This window comes from Cyanistes caeruleus, chromosome 18 (genome assembly GCF_971803275.1).
Source record: "Cyanistes caeruleus chromosome 18, bCyaCae1.hap1.1, whole genome shotgun sequence".
NCBI classification, from domain to species: Eukaryota; Metazoa; Chordata; class Aves; order Passeriformes; family Paridae; genus Cyanistes; species Cyanistes caeruleus.
The window spans coordinates 3,464,358-3,476,400 of NC_141718.1; the positions used below are offsets into that span (position 1 = coordinate 3,464,358).

The 12,043-nt window shown below is 58.8% G+C and overlaps 1 protein-coding gene across 7 annotated transcripts in view; it reads left to right on the forward strand.

Moving 5' to 3' along the window:
* CUX2 (cut like homeobox 2) overlaps positions 1-12,043 on the forward strand; it is a 60,944-nt gene that overhangs the window by 47,324 nt on the left and 1,577 nt on the right. For 3 of the 7 annotated variants that reach the window (XM_086855971.1, XM_086855969.1, XM_086855973.1), the window contains exons 3-18: positions 2,800-2,934; positions 3,073-3,181; positions 3,982-4,058; positions 4,141-4,207; positions 4,945-4,993; positions 5,699-5,803; positions 6,290-6,484; positions 6,576-6,634; positions 6,722-6,770; positions 6,870-6,969; positions 7,183-7,812; positions 8,706-8,807; positions 9,471-10,246; positions 10,679-10,838; positions 11,302-11,571; positions 11,804-11,992. In XM_086855971.1, the coding sequence (XP_086712097.1) occupies positions 2,800-2,934; positions 3,073-3,181; positions 3,982-4,058; positions 4,141-4,207; positions 4,945-4,993; positions 5,699-5,803; positions 6,290-6,484; positions 6,576-6,634; positions 6,722-6,770; positions 6,870-6,969; positions 7,183-7,812; positions 8,706-8,807; positions 9,471-10,246; positions 10,679-10,838; positions 11,302-11,571; positions 11,804-11,992 (3,072 nt within the window). Of the gene's footprint in view, positions 1-2,799; positions 2,935-3,072; positions 3,182-3,981; positions 4,059-4,140; positions 4,208-4,944; positions 4,994-5,698; positions 5,804-6,289; positions 6,485-6,575; positions 6,635-6,721; positions 6,970-7,182; positions 7,813-8,705; positions 8,808-9,470; positions 10,247-10,678; positions 10,839-11,301; positions 11,572-11,803; positions 11,993-12,043 lie in introns of those variants that run through there. The other 4 variants (XM_086855972.1, XM_086855970.1, XM_086855968.1 and 1 more) reach the window with 3 other exon arrangements.

The window sequence follows — 12,043 nt, forward strand, 5'->3', positions numbered from 1 at the left end:
ACCGTCACCCGCCGGTTGTCAGGTCTGACCTGTCCCAGTGGAGGGTGTGATCCATGGAGAGAGGGACTACACCCCAATATCCCACATGTAGAGCCAGAGCCGGCCCCACAGCCAGGGATGGCGTTTCCCATGGAGGGGAGTGTGGCATTAGCTCAGTGTAGTTATTCCAGCTGGGAATTTGGCATCTGCTGCCCTGGCTGTCGCAAAGATTTGCTCTTCCCTTCCCAAAACCCTGCTCCCAACCATTCCATCCCAGGCTGGCAGCTCCAAACAGGGAACAGCACACGAGGGCATCACCCCAGCTGTATCTCACCAGCAGGGCTGCAGCTCGTGGGAAGGAAAATGCTGACCTGTGGAAAATCCTTGGTGCTTTATCGCTCAGACCCATTTTTCCCATATTATTTCTCATCTTGGAGGCAGGAGGAGTTGCTGGTGTGGATCAAAGAGGGCCTGTCCCAGCATTTATCTCTATGGAGACAGCTCACAGGCCGGCACGGAGCCTCCTGCCAGCACCCCTGGGGCTGGGGAGCGCAGGGGGGACCCCGGCAGCCCCCGGAGTGCAGGGTTTAATTATCCATGTCCTTATCTGGGTGTTATTAATGGCTGTGGGAGCATCCAGGCTGACTGGGGCCATGCTGCAACACTGCCATCCCACACCTTTGGGTGGGGAACCAGCCTGTGGGATGCTGAGCTGAGACACACCAGGAGCTGAAGGATGCTATGAACATCCCAGGAGGGTCCCAGCTGGAGCTGAGTCCCTGTGCCAGTGCCAAAGCTGACAGCGCTCAGCATCTGCCTCTGGATCCTCATGGCCAGAATCCTGGCACAAACCCCTTGTTCCCTTGTTCACGGGGTTTTTGGGATGTCCCAAAAATGAATGGATAAGAAAAAGAAAAAGAATGAAGGGATAAGGTTTCCTGTGCAGGAGGCTGCTCCAGGGGCTTTTGGTCTGGCAGTCACTAATCCCATGGGGATGCTGTGGGGTGGCAGGGCAGCAGTGGGGCAGACTGACCCCAAATCCCATTTGGAGGATGTCTTGGAATTTCTCATTTGTAAGGAGCATCCCTGTGGGCACAGACCAAATCTTCCATCTTTTGGGGCAGATTCACCCCAAAGTCACCTAGCGCTGTGTTTGACCCCCAAATCCCATGACACGGCCTCCTTCATCCCACACCGTTCCATCTCAGCCGGGGAATTGCCCGGCAGCAGAGCTCTCTGTGTCCCGTTCTGAGTGGAGGCAGCCAGTTGCTGGAATTTTTTTCCATGGCTGTTATTATCTTTCACCCTTGGATGCCTGCCACGTGTCCCTGCCGTACGGTAGCATGCCCAACTCCATCCCACTTCCCTGTTTGCCTAACTTCTTGACCCTGGAGAATTCAAATCTATTTTCTTTCCTCTTCTTTTCTACCAAAAAAAAAAAACCAACAACAAAAAAAAAAACCCAAACCTATATTAACCTGGCTCAATAGGAGGCATTTTCTTGAACTTATTAAAAAATCCAGACTTGTAAATTAATTTGTTCATGTTGTACAATGGCAGTGCAGATGGACTCATTAGCATGCACACAACAAATAATTATAGATGAATTTTTAGCTGGCCTGCTTAATGGGCTTGCTGGGTTAATTATGTCAATGTATAATTACATCAGCCCTGGGAGACATAATGGCACACCCCGCTGAGCAGACACTAGCTAATGATGGTGTAATGCTGACAGAGGGAAGACGGACGGCTCCGGATGCACCTGCTTACCTCGGCACAAACCTCCATTGTCTGTGCCTAAACCGGCCCTGCCGGAGCCGCCGGTGCCGCCGGTGCCACCGGCTCCTGCCGGGAGGTGATGGCCCCCAGCCCCCTGCCCGTCCCTCCGTGCCTCGGGGCTGGCAGGGAAAGGCAGGACGCCAGGGATGTCCCCATGGCTCCTGGAATGGCAGGAGTTCAGATATCTCCATGGCTTTGGGAAAGGCAGGACACCAAGGATGTCCCCATGGCTCCTGGAATGGCAGGAGTTCAGATATCTCCATGGCTTTGGGAAAGGCAGGACACCAAGGATGTCCCCATGGCTTCTGGAGTGGCAGGAGTTCAGATATCTCCATGGCTTTGGGAAAGGCAGGACGCCAGGGATGTCCCCATGGCTCCTGGAATGGCAGGAGTTCAGATATCTCCATGACTTTGGGAAAGGCAGGACGCCAGGGATGTCCCCATGGCTCCTGGAATGGCAGGAGTTCAGATATCTCCATGACTTTGGGAAAGGCAGGACGCCAGGGATGTCCCCATGGCTCCTGGAATGGCAGGAGTTCAGATATCTCCATGGCTTTGGGAAAGACAGGACTCAGGGATGTCCCCACAGCTCCTGGAAAGGGAGGACTTGGTGTGTCCCCATGGCTTTGGGAATTGCAGGGTTCTAGATATCCCAATGGCTCCTGGAATGGCAGGACCCAGGATGTCCCCATGGCTGCTAGAAAAGCAGAACTCCATGTGTCCTCATGGCTCCTAGAAAGGCAGAACTAAAAGATATTGCCATGGCTCCTGGAATGGATTCTGGATATCCCTATGGTTCCTGGAATTGCAGGACTCAGGGGTGTCCCCACAGCTCCTAGAAAGACAGAACTCAGGGATGTCCTCATGGCTCCTGGAATGGCAGGATTCCGGATATCCCTATGGTTCCTGGAATTGCAGGACTCAGGATGTCCCCATGGCTCCTGGAATTGCAGGACTCCGGGGTGTCCCCACGGCATGGGGAGGTGGGGAAGGGTCTGTGAGGGTCATTCCTGCTGCTCACCGCCCATCCCACCCCCGCAGACGCCGCTCCTGTGCTGGAGGCTGCCCGGAGCCTGGAGGATCGGCTGCAGCAGCTCCAGCGCCTCGAGCCCGAGCCGCCCCTGAAGGATCTCAGCCGGCCCTGGAAGAAGCACCCGGAGCTCGGCAGCACCAAAGGTACCAAAGGGAGGGTGGTGGCAGCGGGGCTGCCGCCTCTGAGCATCCCTGGGATGCGGGGTGTGCCCAGGGCCAGGAGCCGCCCCCTGGCCACCGCTGCTGTCCCCTCCGCAGCCGTGTGACTGTGTCCCCCCGCAGAGCGCAGGGAGGGGAAGCCGCCGGCAGCCGAGCCCCCGCTCCCCGGCCTCGACGGCAAAGCGCCGAGCACAGAAACCTCGCTGCAGAGAAATGAGGCAGACAAGCAAAAGTACGTGAGTGCCGGGAATGGGCTCGTTTTGGGGCGCTGTGGGGACAGGTGGCTCTGTCCCCGCTCCCGCACGGGGGTGTCTGTCCATCCCCTTCTCCATCCCTTTGCTGTCCGGGTGGGAGCGGCTACATCCTGCTCAGAACCCTGAGAGCGCCTCAGACGCTCCCGGTGTCCGTCTGTCTGTCCATCCCCAGTCCCAGGCGGTTCTGGGGAAGCAGCAGGCACGGGCAGAGCCGGCACAGGCCCCTCCTGTTGTCCCCTTGCGCTGTCCCCCTGGCACCTGGCTTTGCTTGGACAAATGGATTGAATCCAGGGCGCTGGATGGGCCTCATTAGATGACCTTTTAATTTGGAGGCTCCCAGCCTTCTCGGTGCCTTCATTGTTATTCCTTAACACGCTGCACCGGGAAACAAATGAAGAATCTTTAAACCCTAAATTGCAGATCTCTGCGAGTAAGTTCCTGGCAAGTGCAGGCTATAAATAATGCAGAATAACTTTTCCCTGATTGCTTCCCCCTCCTCCAGTTAATTACAGGTGGGGGTGGGCTGCCATAACCCCCTCTGAGGGGTTTCAGCCTCGGGGATCAGGGACCCTTTTCAACTCAAAGTGAATTTTTTTTACACTTTGGGCAATAAACCCCTTAAGACTGGGGGGCATCCATAACATCCTGCTGTCCACTGGTGTGTGTCACTTCAGTGAGTGATGGGGCAGAGGAGGGGATGCTGTGAGGGGTGATTTTGGGGGGCTGTGGGGTTGGCACACGGTGCTCCCGGTACATCCCTGCTGCCCGTCTCTCGCAGGGGCCTGCAGGAAGCTCAGGTCACCTTGGCCGCTCGGCTGGGGGAGGCAGAGGAGAAGATCAAAGTGCTCCACGCAGGTAGTGGGGCTGGGACAGGGGCTGCTGAGCGTGGAGGGCCAAGCCCCCACCCCACAGCTCACCCTCCTCTTCCTCTTGCCAGCGCTGAAGGCCACCCAGACAGAGCTGCTGGAGCTGCGCTGTAAATACGACGAGGAAGCGGCGTCCAAGTAAGTTCCAGCAGGGCTGGGCTGTGCTCAGAGCGGAGCTGAGCCACTTTTGGCAGCACTGGGACATCTCTGTGCTGCTACTTGAGGAACTGAGACACTTCAAGCCACTGCAGGAACATCCTGAGCCGTGGTGTCACCGAAACCGAGGGAAAAACAGAAACTCCCCAACAGCATCTTTTAAGTGTTGGAGAGCCAAGACATTATTTTATTCTGGCTGGGATGTACAACAGAAATTATTTCATCCATGCTTGCCCGGGTTGTGCAGTGAAAATCATTCAATCACACATGGTTCTTTACCAGATTTTTTATACATAAAAACCCCACAGAAATTCATGTTCTTTGGTCTCAAGTGACACAGCCCTTAGTATTTGATCCCCTATTGGTTGTTAATCAATTAGCCTTGGATGTTAATTTGGTGCTCATCCTTTGGTTCTCTTATCGATCTATTCCCAGACCAGGTGTCTCCGACCCACCAGGGGGGAAATGTTTGTTAATATTTGCTTATCCCCTCTTTATCTCCTGGCTACTCCCAATTCTTCCCCACTTCTCTTTGGAAGAAATACTTCAATTCCCCCACCCCTGGGCAGAGGCAAACAAGCCTCTGACTAAAGTTACAACAAAATTTTGAAAGCTGTATTATTTCCAGCAGCAGGGTCCTTATCCCTAAGCCTCATTCCCACATTCTGGGCTGTGTCTGCGCCTCCACACCCGCTGACACCTCTCGTTTTCTGTCACAGGGCAGACGAAGTCGCCATGATCATGACCAACCTTGAAAAAGCCAACCAGGTGAGCCAGGAGCTGATTTTGGAGGAGCTGGCGGGGTTGGCCCTGCAGAACCCTGGGGTGCTGCATGCACCCCGAGCGTCTGTGTGGTCTGGATGTCTGTCCCCAAAACTGATGAGGGGCTGACAGGCACCAGGATTGGGAATCCCTACGAAGGAGAGCTCAGGTTTCCTCCCCCTGGTGGGAGCCCCCGCCCCATGTGTGGGGTCAAGGGTGTGTTTGGGATTCTGCCAGGCTCCATTTGGCTCCTGGAGCTGGCACTTGTCACCTCCAGCCTCTCACGGGTGTTTTAAGGCACAACCCACACTGTTCCTGTGTTAGATTCCGGTGTAATCGCTCTTGGTCCTGTCCATTCCTCTTAATTAGTTTTATTTAATTCTGAAAATGTAGGTACAAATAAATGCATGTGGATAATAAAAGAGGTCTAAAGAACAATTTGTATAAATAAAACCTTCCTTTTGGGTGGAAAAAACCCCGGTGTCCTGGAGATGGTCTGCAGCCAGTGCCCAGGGACTGGGATCAGGAGCCGTGTTAGGACATGGGGACCTTAAATACACGACGGGAGCTTGAATATCTGGGCTGGGCTTGTGGTGCTGGAGATGAGAGTGGGATGCTGAGGAGAGGCACGGGTTGGGGCAGATCCTGGACCCTGTGTGGGGTGGGATGAGCCGCAGTGCCTGCTCTGATTCCTGTTGTGTTCTCCGGCAGCGGGCGGAGGCGGCGCAGAGGGAAGTGGAGAGTTTGCGGGAGCAGCTGGCAGCCGTCAACAGCTCCCTGCGCCTGGCCTGCTGCTCCCCGACGGGCACCACGGGGGTGAGAGCATCCCCAGGGCCAGGAGCACCCCTCGGGGCCAGGAGCATCCTCTGGGGTCAGGAACATCCCTGGGGTCAGGACCATCCCTGGGGCCAGCAGCACCCCACTGCAGCTGGCAGCATCTGCCACAGCCAGGAGCATCCCATTGCACTTGGGAGCACCCCACTGATGCAGGAGGAGCTTTCTGTGTTTGCAAGCACCCACCGTGTTGGGGAGCAAGCCCAAAATGCCCAAGGAGTGTTCCCACCCCGAGGTGGGGGTGCTGGCTGTGCCATTCAGCCTCCCATGGAGAAGGGGACATGCACCCCCACAGCACCGAAATGCACCTGGGAGACCTTTAAGGGCAGAAGGAAGGTCTGTCCCAGCCCAGGGCTCTGTCACCAGGATCCCCTGGGCTCATCTATGCTATGGGGACATGTCCCGTGGGGAGGGTGGCCCTTGTCCCCACGTGGGGCAGGCGGGAGCTGACAGTGTCCCCTCTCCCAGCAGGACAAAGTGAACTATTCCATGTGCTCAGGGTCGAGGTTGGAGGCAGCTCTGGCTGCCAAGGACCGGGAGATCCTGCGGCTCCTGAAGGACGTCCAGCACCTCCAGAGCTCGCTGCAGGAGCTGGAGGAGTCCTCTGCCAACCAGATCGCCGAGCTGGAGGGGCAGCTGGCCGCCAAGAACGAGGCCATCGAGGTGCGCCCGCGGGGGCTTGGGGCGTGCCGGGGGTGGGGGCCGGGTGTCCACCGGGAGCCGGCTGCAAGGCCTCCCCTCCTTTGCTCCACAGAAGCTGGAGGAGAAGCTGCAGGCTCAGGCAGACTACGAGGAGATCAAAACGGAGCTGAGGTATGGCTTGAGCGTTGCCCGTGCCCGCAGTGCCGGTACCCCCGCTGGCCAGGTGCCACCGTGACGCTCCCCTTGTCTCCCTCCCAGCATCCTGAAGGCGATGAAGGTGGCCTCTGCCGGCTGCAGCCTCCCCCAGGCAAGTGCCACGGCGCGTCCCGAGGCGCTGGCCGGGCTGTGCCAGCCCTGCCGGCGGTGTCCCCGCCGCCTGTCCCCATCTCGGCTTGGCTCCTTGCAGAGCATCTCGAAGGCGGAGGAGGCCCTGCTGCTGGGGAAGGAGGCTTTCTACCCCTCCCAGAAGTACCTGCTGGAGAAGCCCAGCCTGCTGGCCAGCACTGGTAGGGACCCTGGATTCTGCAGCATCCCCTGCTGGGAATATCCATGGGAATGTGGGTGGCGGGGGTGGATCCTGCCCTGGCTGTGGTGGGGTGAGGGAAGGACGGGGATGTCACCCGGGGAAACTGAGGCAGGAGCTGTTTGGCTGCAGGGCCGTGCCGGAGCCGTGGCCAGGGGGACTCTAGTGTGTCTCCCTCTCTCTCCTTCATCTCTAGAGGAGGATCACTCCGAAGACGAGTCGGGGAAGGATCCATTGGGCATGGAGCAGCCGTACCCATCCCCTCACCACGCCCCGGCCGATGACCCCTCGTCCCCCACGCCCCTCCCTCCACTGCCTGGCCCCGGCATGGCCCCCGACGGTCCCCGGACTTTCTCGCTGTCCCCCTTCCCGGGGGGCGAGCGGCTTTCAGGGGACCCCAAGGCCTCCCACCTCCCGCTGCCCAGCTACAAGAGCGAGAGCAGCGCTGGGGGGCCGCCCTTCCCCTCCTCCTTCTTCGGGGCCAAAAGCAGCACCGTGCACCCCGTGCCAGCCGCCAGCGCCACCAGCCCGCCCGGCGAGCCCTCCGAGGGCAGCGCCGGCAGCTCCGCCGAGGAGGAGCAGCTGGACACGGCCGAAATCGCCTTCCAGGTGAAGGAACAGCTGCTGAAGCACAACATCGGGCAGAGGGTCTTCGGGCACTACGTGCTGGGGCTGTCGCAGGGCTCCGTCAGCGAGATCCTGGCGCGGCCCAAGCCCTGGCACAAGCTGACGGTGAAGGGCAAGGAGCCGTTCATCAAGATGAAGCAGTTCCTCTCCGACGAGCAGAACGTGCTGGCCCTGAGGACTATCCAGGTGCGCCAGAGAGGTGAGTGGTTGGGGTGGCCCTGGTCCTGCCCCGGGGTGCTGCAAGCGATGCCCCTCCCAGTGCACCCCAGCTCATCCTGGCAGCACCCTGGGGTGCCCCGTGCCGTGGCAGGGGGGCTCACCAGGCCGTGATGTGCTGGCGAGATGGGCTGGGATGTTGGTCCCACCAGGACTTTTTCCCTGGTGGGATGAGCCCTGGAAAACGGCAGCAATTAACAACAACCCATGGCTGTGGAAGCTGCATCCCCTGACGTGCTTTACTCATTTATTCTGACAAGTGCCATTTAATTATTCATTAGGCTGTTCCGTGCCGTATGAATCAATGTGCTCGGGAATATTTCGTTAAAATAATGAAGTTTTAGTGCTGCGGAACCTCGGCGTGGTGCTGGCACCGCCGTGGGATGGTGGCTCCCATCTCTGGGGACAGCAGCTGCATCTCAGCAGCAGCAGCCGGTCACTCGAGTCCCCGTGGTGGCACCAAGACTGGACAGTGCACACCCGTGGTCCATGCACCTGCTGGTTTCAGCCTGAAGGGCTCTGATTTATCCCCTGGATCTGATCCATCATTGACACTTCTCCTGCACAGCCAGGAGGGCGCAGTGCCAGGGATGGGGACATGGTCCCTGTGCCCATACCTCCGCTCTTGGTGGGGAGAGGGTGCCCTTGGTTGGGATGAGCAGGTTGGTAGGAGTTGTGCCAGAGGCAGGAGCTGGCAGCCAGGGCTACCAGAGCTCCCTGTGCTCCGGTAGCGACTAATCGGGAGTGACATTTGTCTTCAAACCGGCATCCCTAAAAATAACCAAACATGAGGAGCAGTAAATACTTCCTGACATACAAGTGGAGCTTGTAAAACCAGCGCCGGTGACAAAGCTGTTATCCTGCCTCTTTGATCAGGTAGCATCACGCCGCGGATCAGGACACCGGAGACCGGCTCCGACGACGCCATCAAAAACATCCTGGAGCAGGCAAAAAAGGAGATTGAGTCGCAGAAGGGAGGTAGGTGCTGCCATGGGGGTGGCTGAGTCCCTGCTCTGCCCGATGGCAGCAGCACCCAAAGGGGTGCCAGTGGCTGGGTGCTCTGTAGCTGCAGGTCATGTCCCAAAAATGGGCTTTTTTTATGGTGTTTCACCCATTGACATCCATGGGGAATTTTAGGGCTCGCTGGAAAGAAACACCATGTGGGATGGGAGAGTCCCCAGGCAGCAGAGTTCAGATCTGGGCATTCAGAAACTTTGGATGCACTCTTTTCCTCCCCCCTGCCCCAAACCAGATGATTAAATGAGTATTCAGAATCCATCTGGCATGAGGAATCATTAAAGCAGCTGCTCTCGCAGTCAATTACAAGAAATGAAATACATTAAAACAGGTAGTCTGCTGAGAAAGCAGAATCCCGGAGAATTAAATTAGATGGGAACGGTGGAAAAACAGACAGGGAAAACAAACATGTTTGTCTATCGCATTGTTGGTAATGGGATTTATTTTGCAATCATCAAAAAAGAAGTTGGCTTTGAGTTGGGCTGTTGAAGCTTTTGCTTTGTGGATTCTGCTGGTCCAAACCAGACAGGGATAAACCCCTCTTCTCCCGCACTTTGAATTGCGGCCACACAATAAACCATGCATTCCGCTCCTCGGGGCTGCCCTCACCCCTTTTCTCCGCAGGGGAGCCCAAAACGCCGTCAGCATCGCAGGCAGCGGCCAACGGGGCGGGCGGCAGCAGCTCGGAGGACGCCATCAAGAGCATCCTGGAGCAGGCACGGCGGGAGATGCAGGCGCAGCAGCAGGCGCTGCTGGACATGGAGTCGGGGGCCAGCGGGCGCAGCGGGGACGCGGCACCCGCCGAGCGCTCCACGCTGGCCACCGTCAGCCAGAACATCGCCCCGGCCCACGTCAAGCAGGAGGAGGGCAGCGGGGCCAGCCCCGGCCCACCACAGACGCCCCTGGCCGTGCTCTCCCCCGCCGCCTTTGTCCAGAGCATCATCCGGAAGGTGAAGTCGGAGATCGGCGACGCCGGCTCCTACTTTGACCAGCACTGGGCGTCGGAGCGGAGCCTGCTCAGCCGGCCCTACACCTCCGTGTCGCCTTCGCTGTCCTCCTCCTCCTCGAGCTACTCCAGCATGGCCAATGGCCGCGGCTGGCCGCGGGGAGAGCCCGGCGAGGGCAGCACCAACGAGGACGAGCTGCAGCCGGCGGATGAGGAGCCCCACCGGCTGTCGGAGATGAAGGCGGAGGGAGCCGGAGCGGAGCCAGCAGCTGGTGGGCGTCTGTCCTACTACCCCACGTACGTGCCACGGACCCTGAAGCCAACGGTGCCACCACTGACGCCGGAGCAGTACGAGATGTACATGTACAGGGAGGTGGACACGCTGGAGCTGACCCGGCAGGTCAAGGAGAAGTTGGCCAAGAACGGCATCTGCCAGAGGATCTTCGGAGAGAAGGTACCAGCCTGGAGAAGGGGGGTCTGGTGTCCTCTCTGCTCCGTGACTCAGAGCCTGGGCCTCATTGATGGCCTTCAGCAGCTCCTTCCAGAGTCTTCCCTGGTCTGTTCCCCCTGGGAGGATTCTGAGTCTTCAGGGTCTGACCCAACCCCAGTCTCCCAGTGGCCACCACTCATCCCACCAGGAATGCCCAGTCCCCTGAGCAGGGAGTCCTCTGGGGACCGGCCTCCCACCCCACTGGGTATCCCCGGGGGACCCACCACCAGCACCCATGGCAGGGGACAGAGGGTCCAGACATGCTGTGGGGCAGTGGGTGGCAGTGGGTGGCATCCTGCTCCCCCTCCCCTGACACGGGGGTGGAGGGCAGGCAGCTTCCCAGCACCGTGGGGAGCGCACCCCACCTTCGGCAGGTGACACCTGCGTGGTGCCCAGGTGCTGGGACTGTCCCAGGGCAGTGTGAGTGACATGCTGTCGCGGCCCAAACCATGGAGCAAGCTGACGCAGAAGGGTCGGGAGCCTTTCATCCGCATGCAGCTCTGGCTGACAGACCAGCTGGGCCAGGGGATCAGCCAGCAGCCCACACCCTCCCAGGGTAAGTGACATCACTGTCCCCATGGTACCCATGTGCCATCAGTGTCCCCACCACTTCTGTGTCCATTCCCTGCATCCCAGTGGGTTTGTCCTGCTCCCACCCCAGCACTGGGAAGAGATGTCTCTGCCAACTCCAACACCAGCACGCAGATCCTGGGAAGCCGCTTTCATCCCCAACCTGCTTCATTTAAAACAAAAATAAAAAGAAAGCCACATCAAAAATCTTGGGCTTTGCGCCTAGCATAAAGCAATAACTGGATTTTTTGTATCATATTGGTGGCATTTTCTTGCTTTAAGTATTCCTCCACCGCCACCTCCCGCTTTGCCATAGCCACTGGAGAAGCTTGGCTTCTCTCTTGGGGTTCCTCTTCTCTAGCATAGGCATCCCCCAAATTCCCCTCCTGCTCCAGCTGGCTCCCTGCACTGTCCCCTCCCGCTGACCCCTCTGCCCTGGTGTCACACAGCCAGCCCTGCGGAACCCCAGCCGTCCCCCTCGCCGCCCCCCAGCCCCGCTGAGCACGAGAAGGGCTGCCAGGAGCCCCTCACCCTGGCCTTGGAGAGCAGCAAGGAGAACCAGCAGCCCGAGAGCCGCTCGATGCCTGCGCTGGGCGGGAAGACATATCCCAACAGCCAGGGGCCTGTGGGCATCCAGGAGATCGTGGCCATGTCCCCCGAGCTGGACACCTACTCCATCACCAAGAAGGTCAAGGAGGTCTTGACGGACAACAACTTAGGTGCGGACCCTCTCTCTGCCCAGGTTTTTTGGGAGCTGCTGGTGAGACTGCATGGATCCAGCACCCCAATTCCTGTAGATGCAACACCCTCCCAGATGTTTTTCTGTGGGTGCTCGTGAGAATTCCAGGAGGATGCTGGCTGGGAAACGGGGTGCACCTGCTTTGCAGGGGGACTGCGGCGCCCGTCCCGCTGCTCCACCCCCTCAAACCACCTCTGCTTCTCCTCCCCCAGGCCAGCGGCTGTTTGGGGAGAGCATCCTGGGCCTGACGCAGGGCTCGGTGTCCGATCTCCTCTCCAGGCCCAAGCCGTGGCACAAGCTGAGCCTGAAGGGGAGGGAGCCCTTCGTCCGGATGCAGCTCTGGCTCAACGACCCCCACAACGTGGAGAAGCTGCGTGACATGAAGAAGCTGGAGAAGAAGGGTGAGGGACAGGGTGGCACGGCCCCGCTGGGTGTGGGCTGCTGGCCAAGGG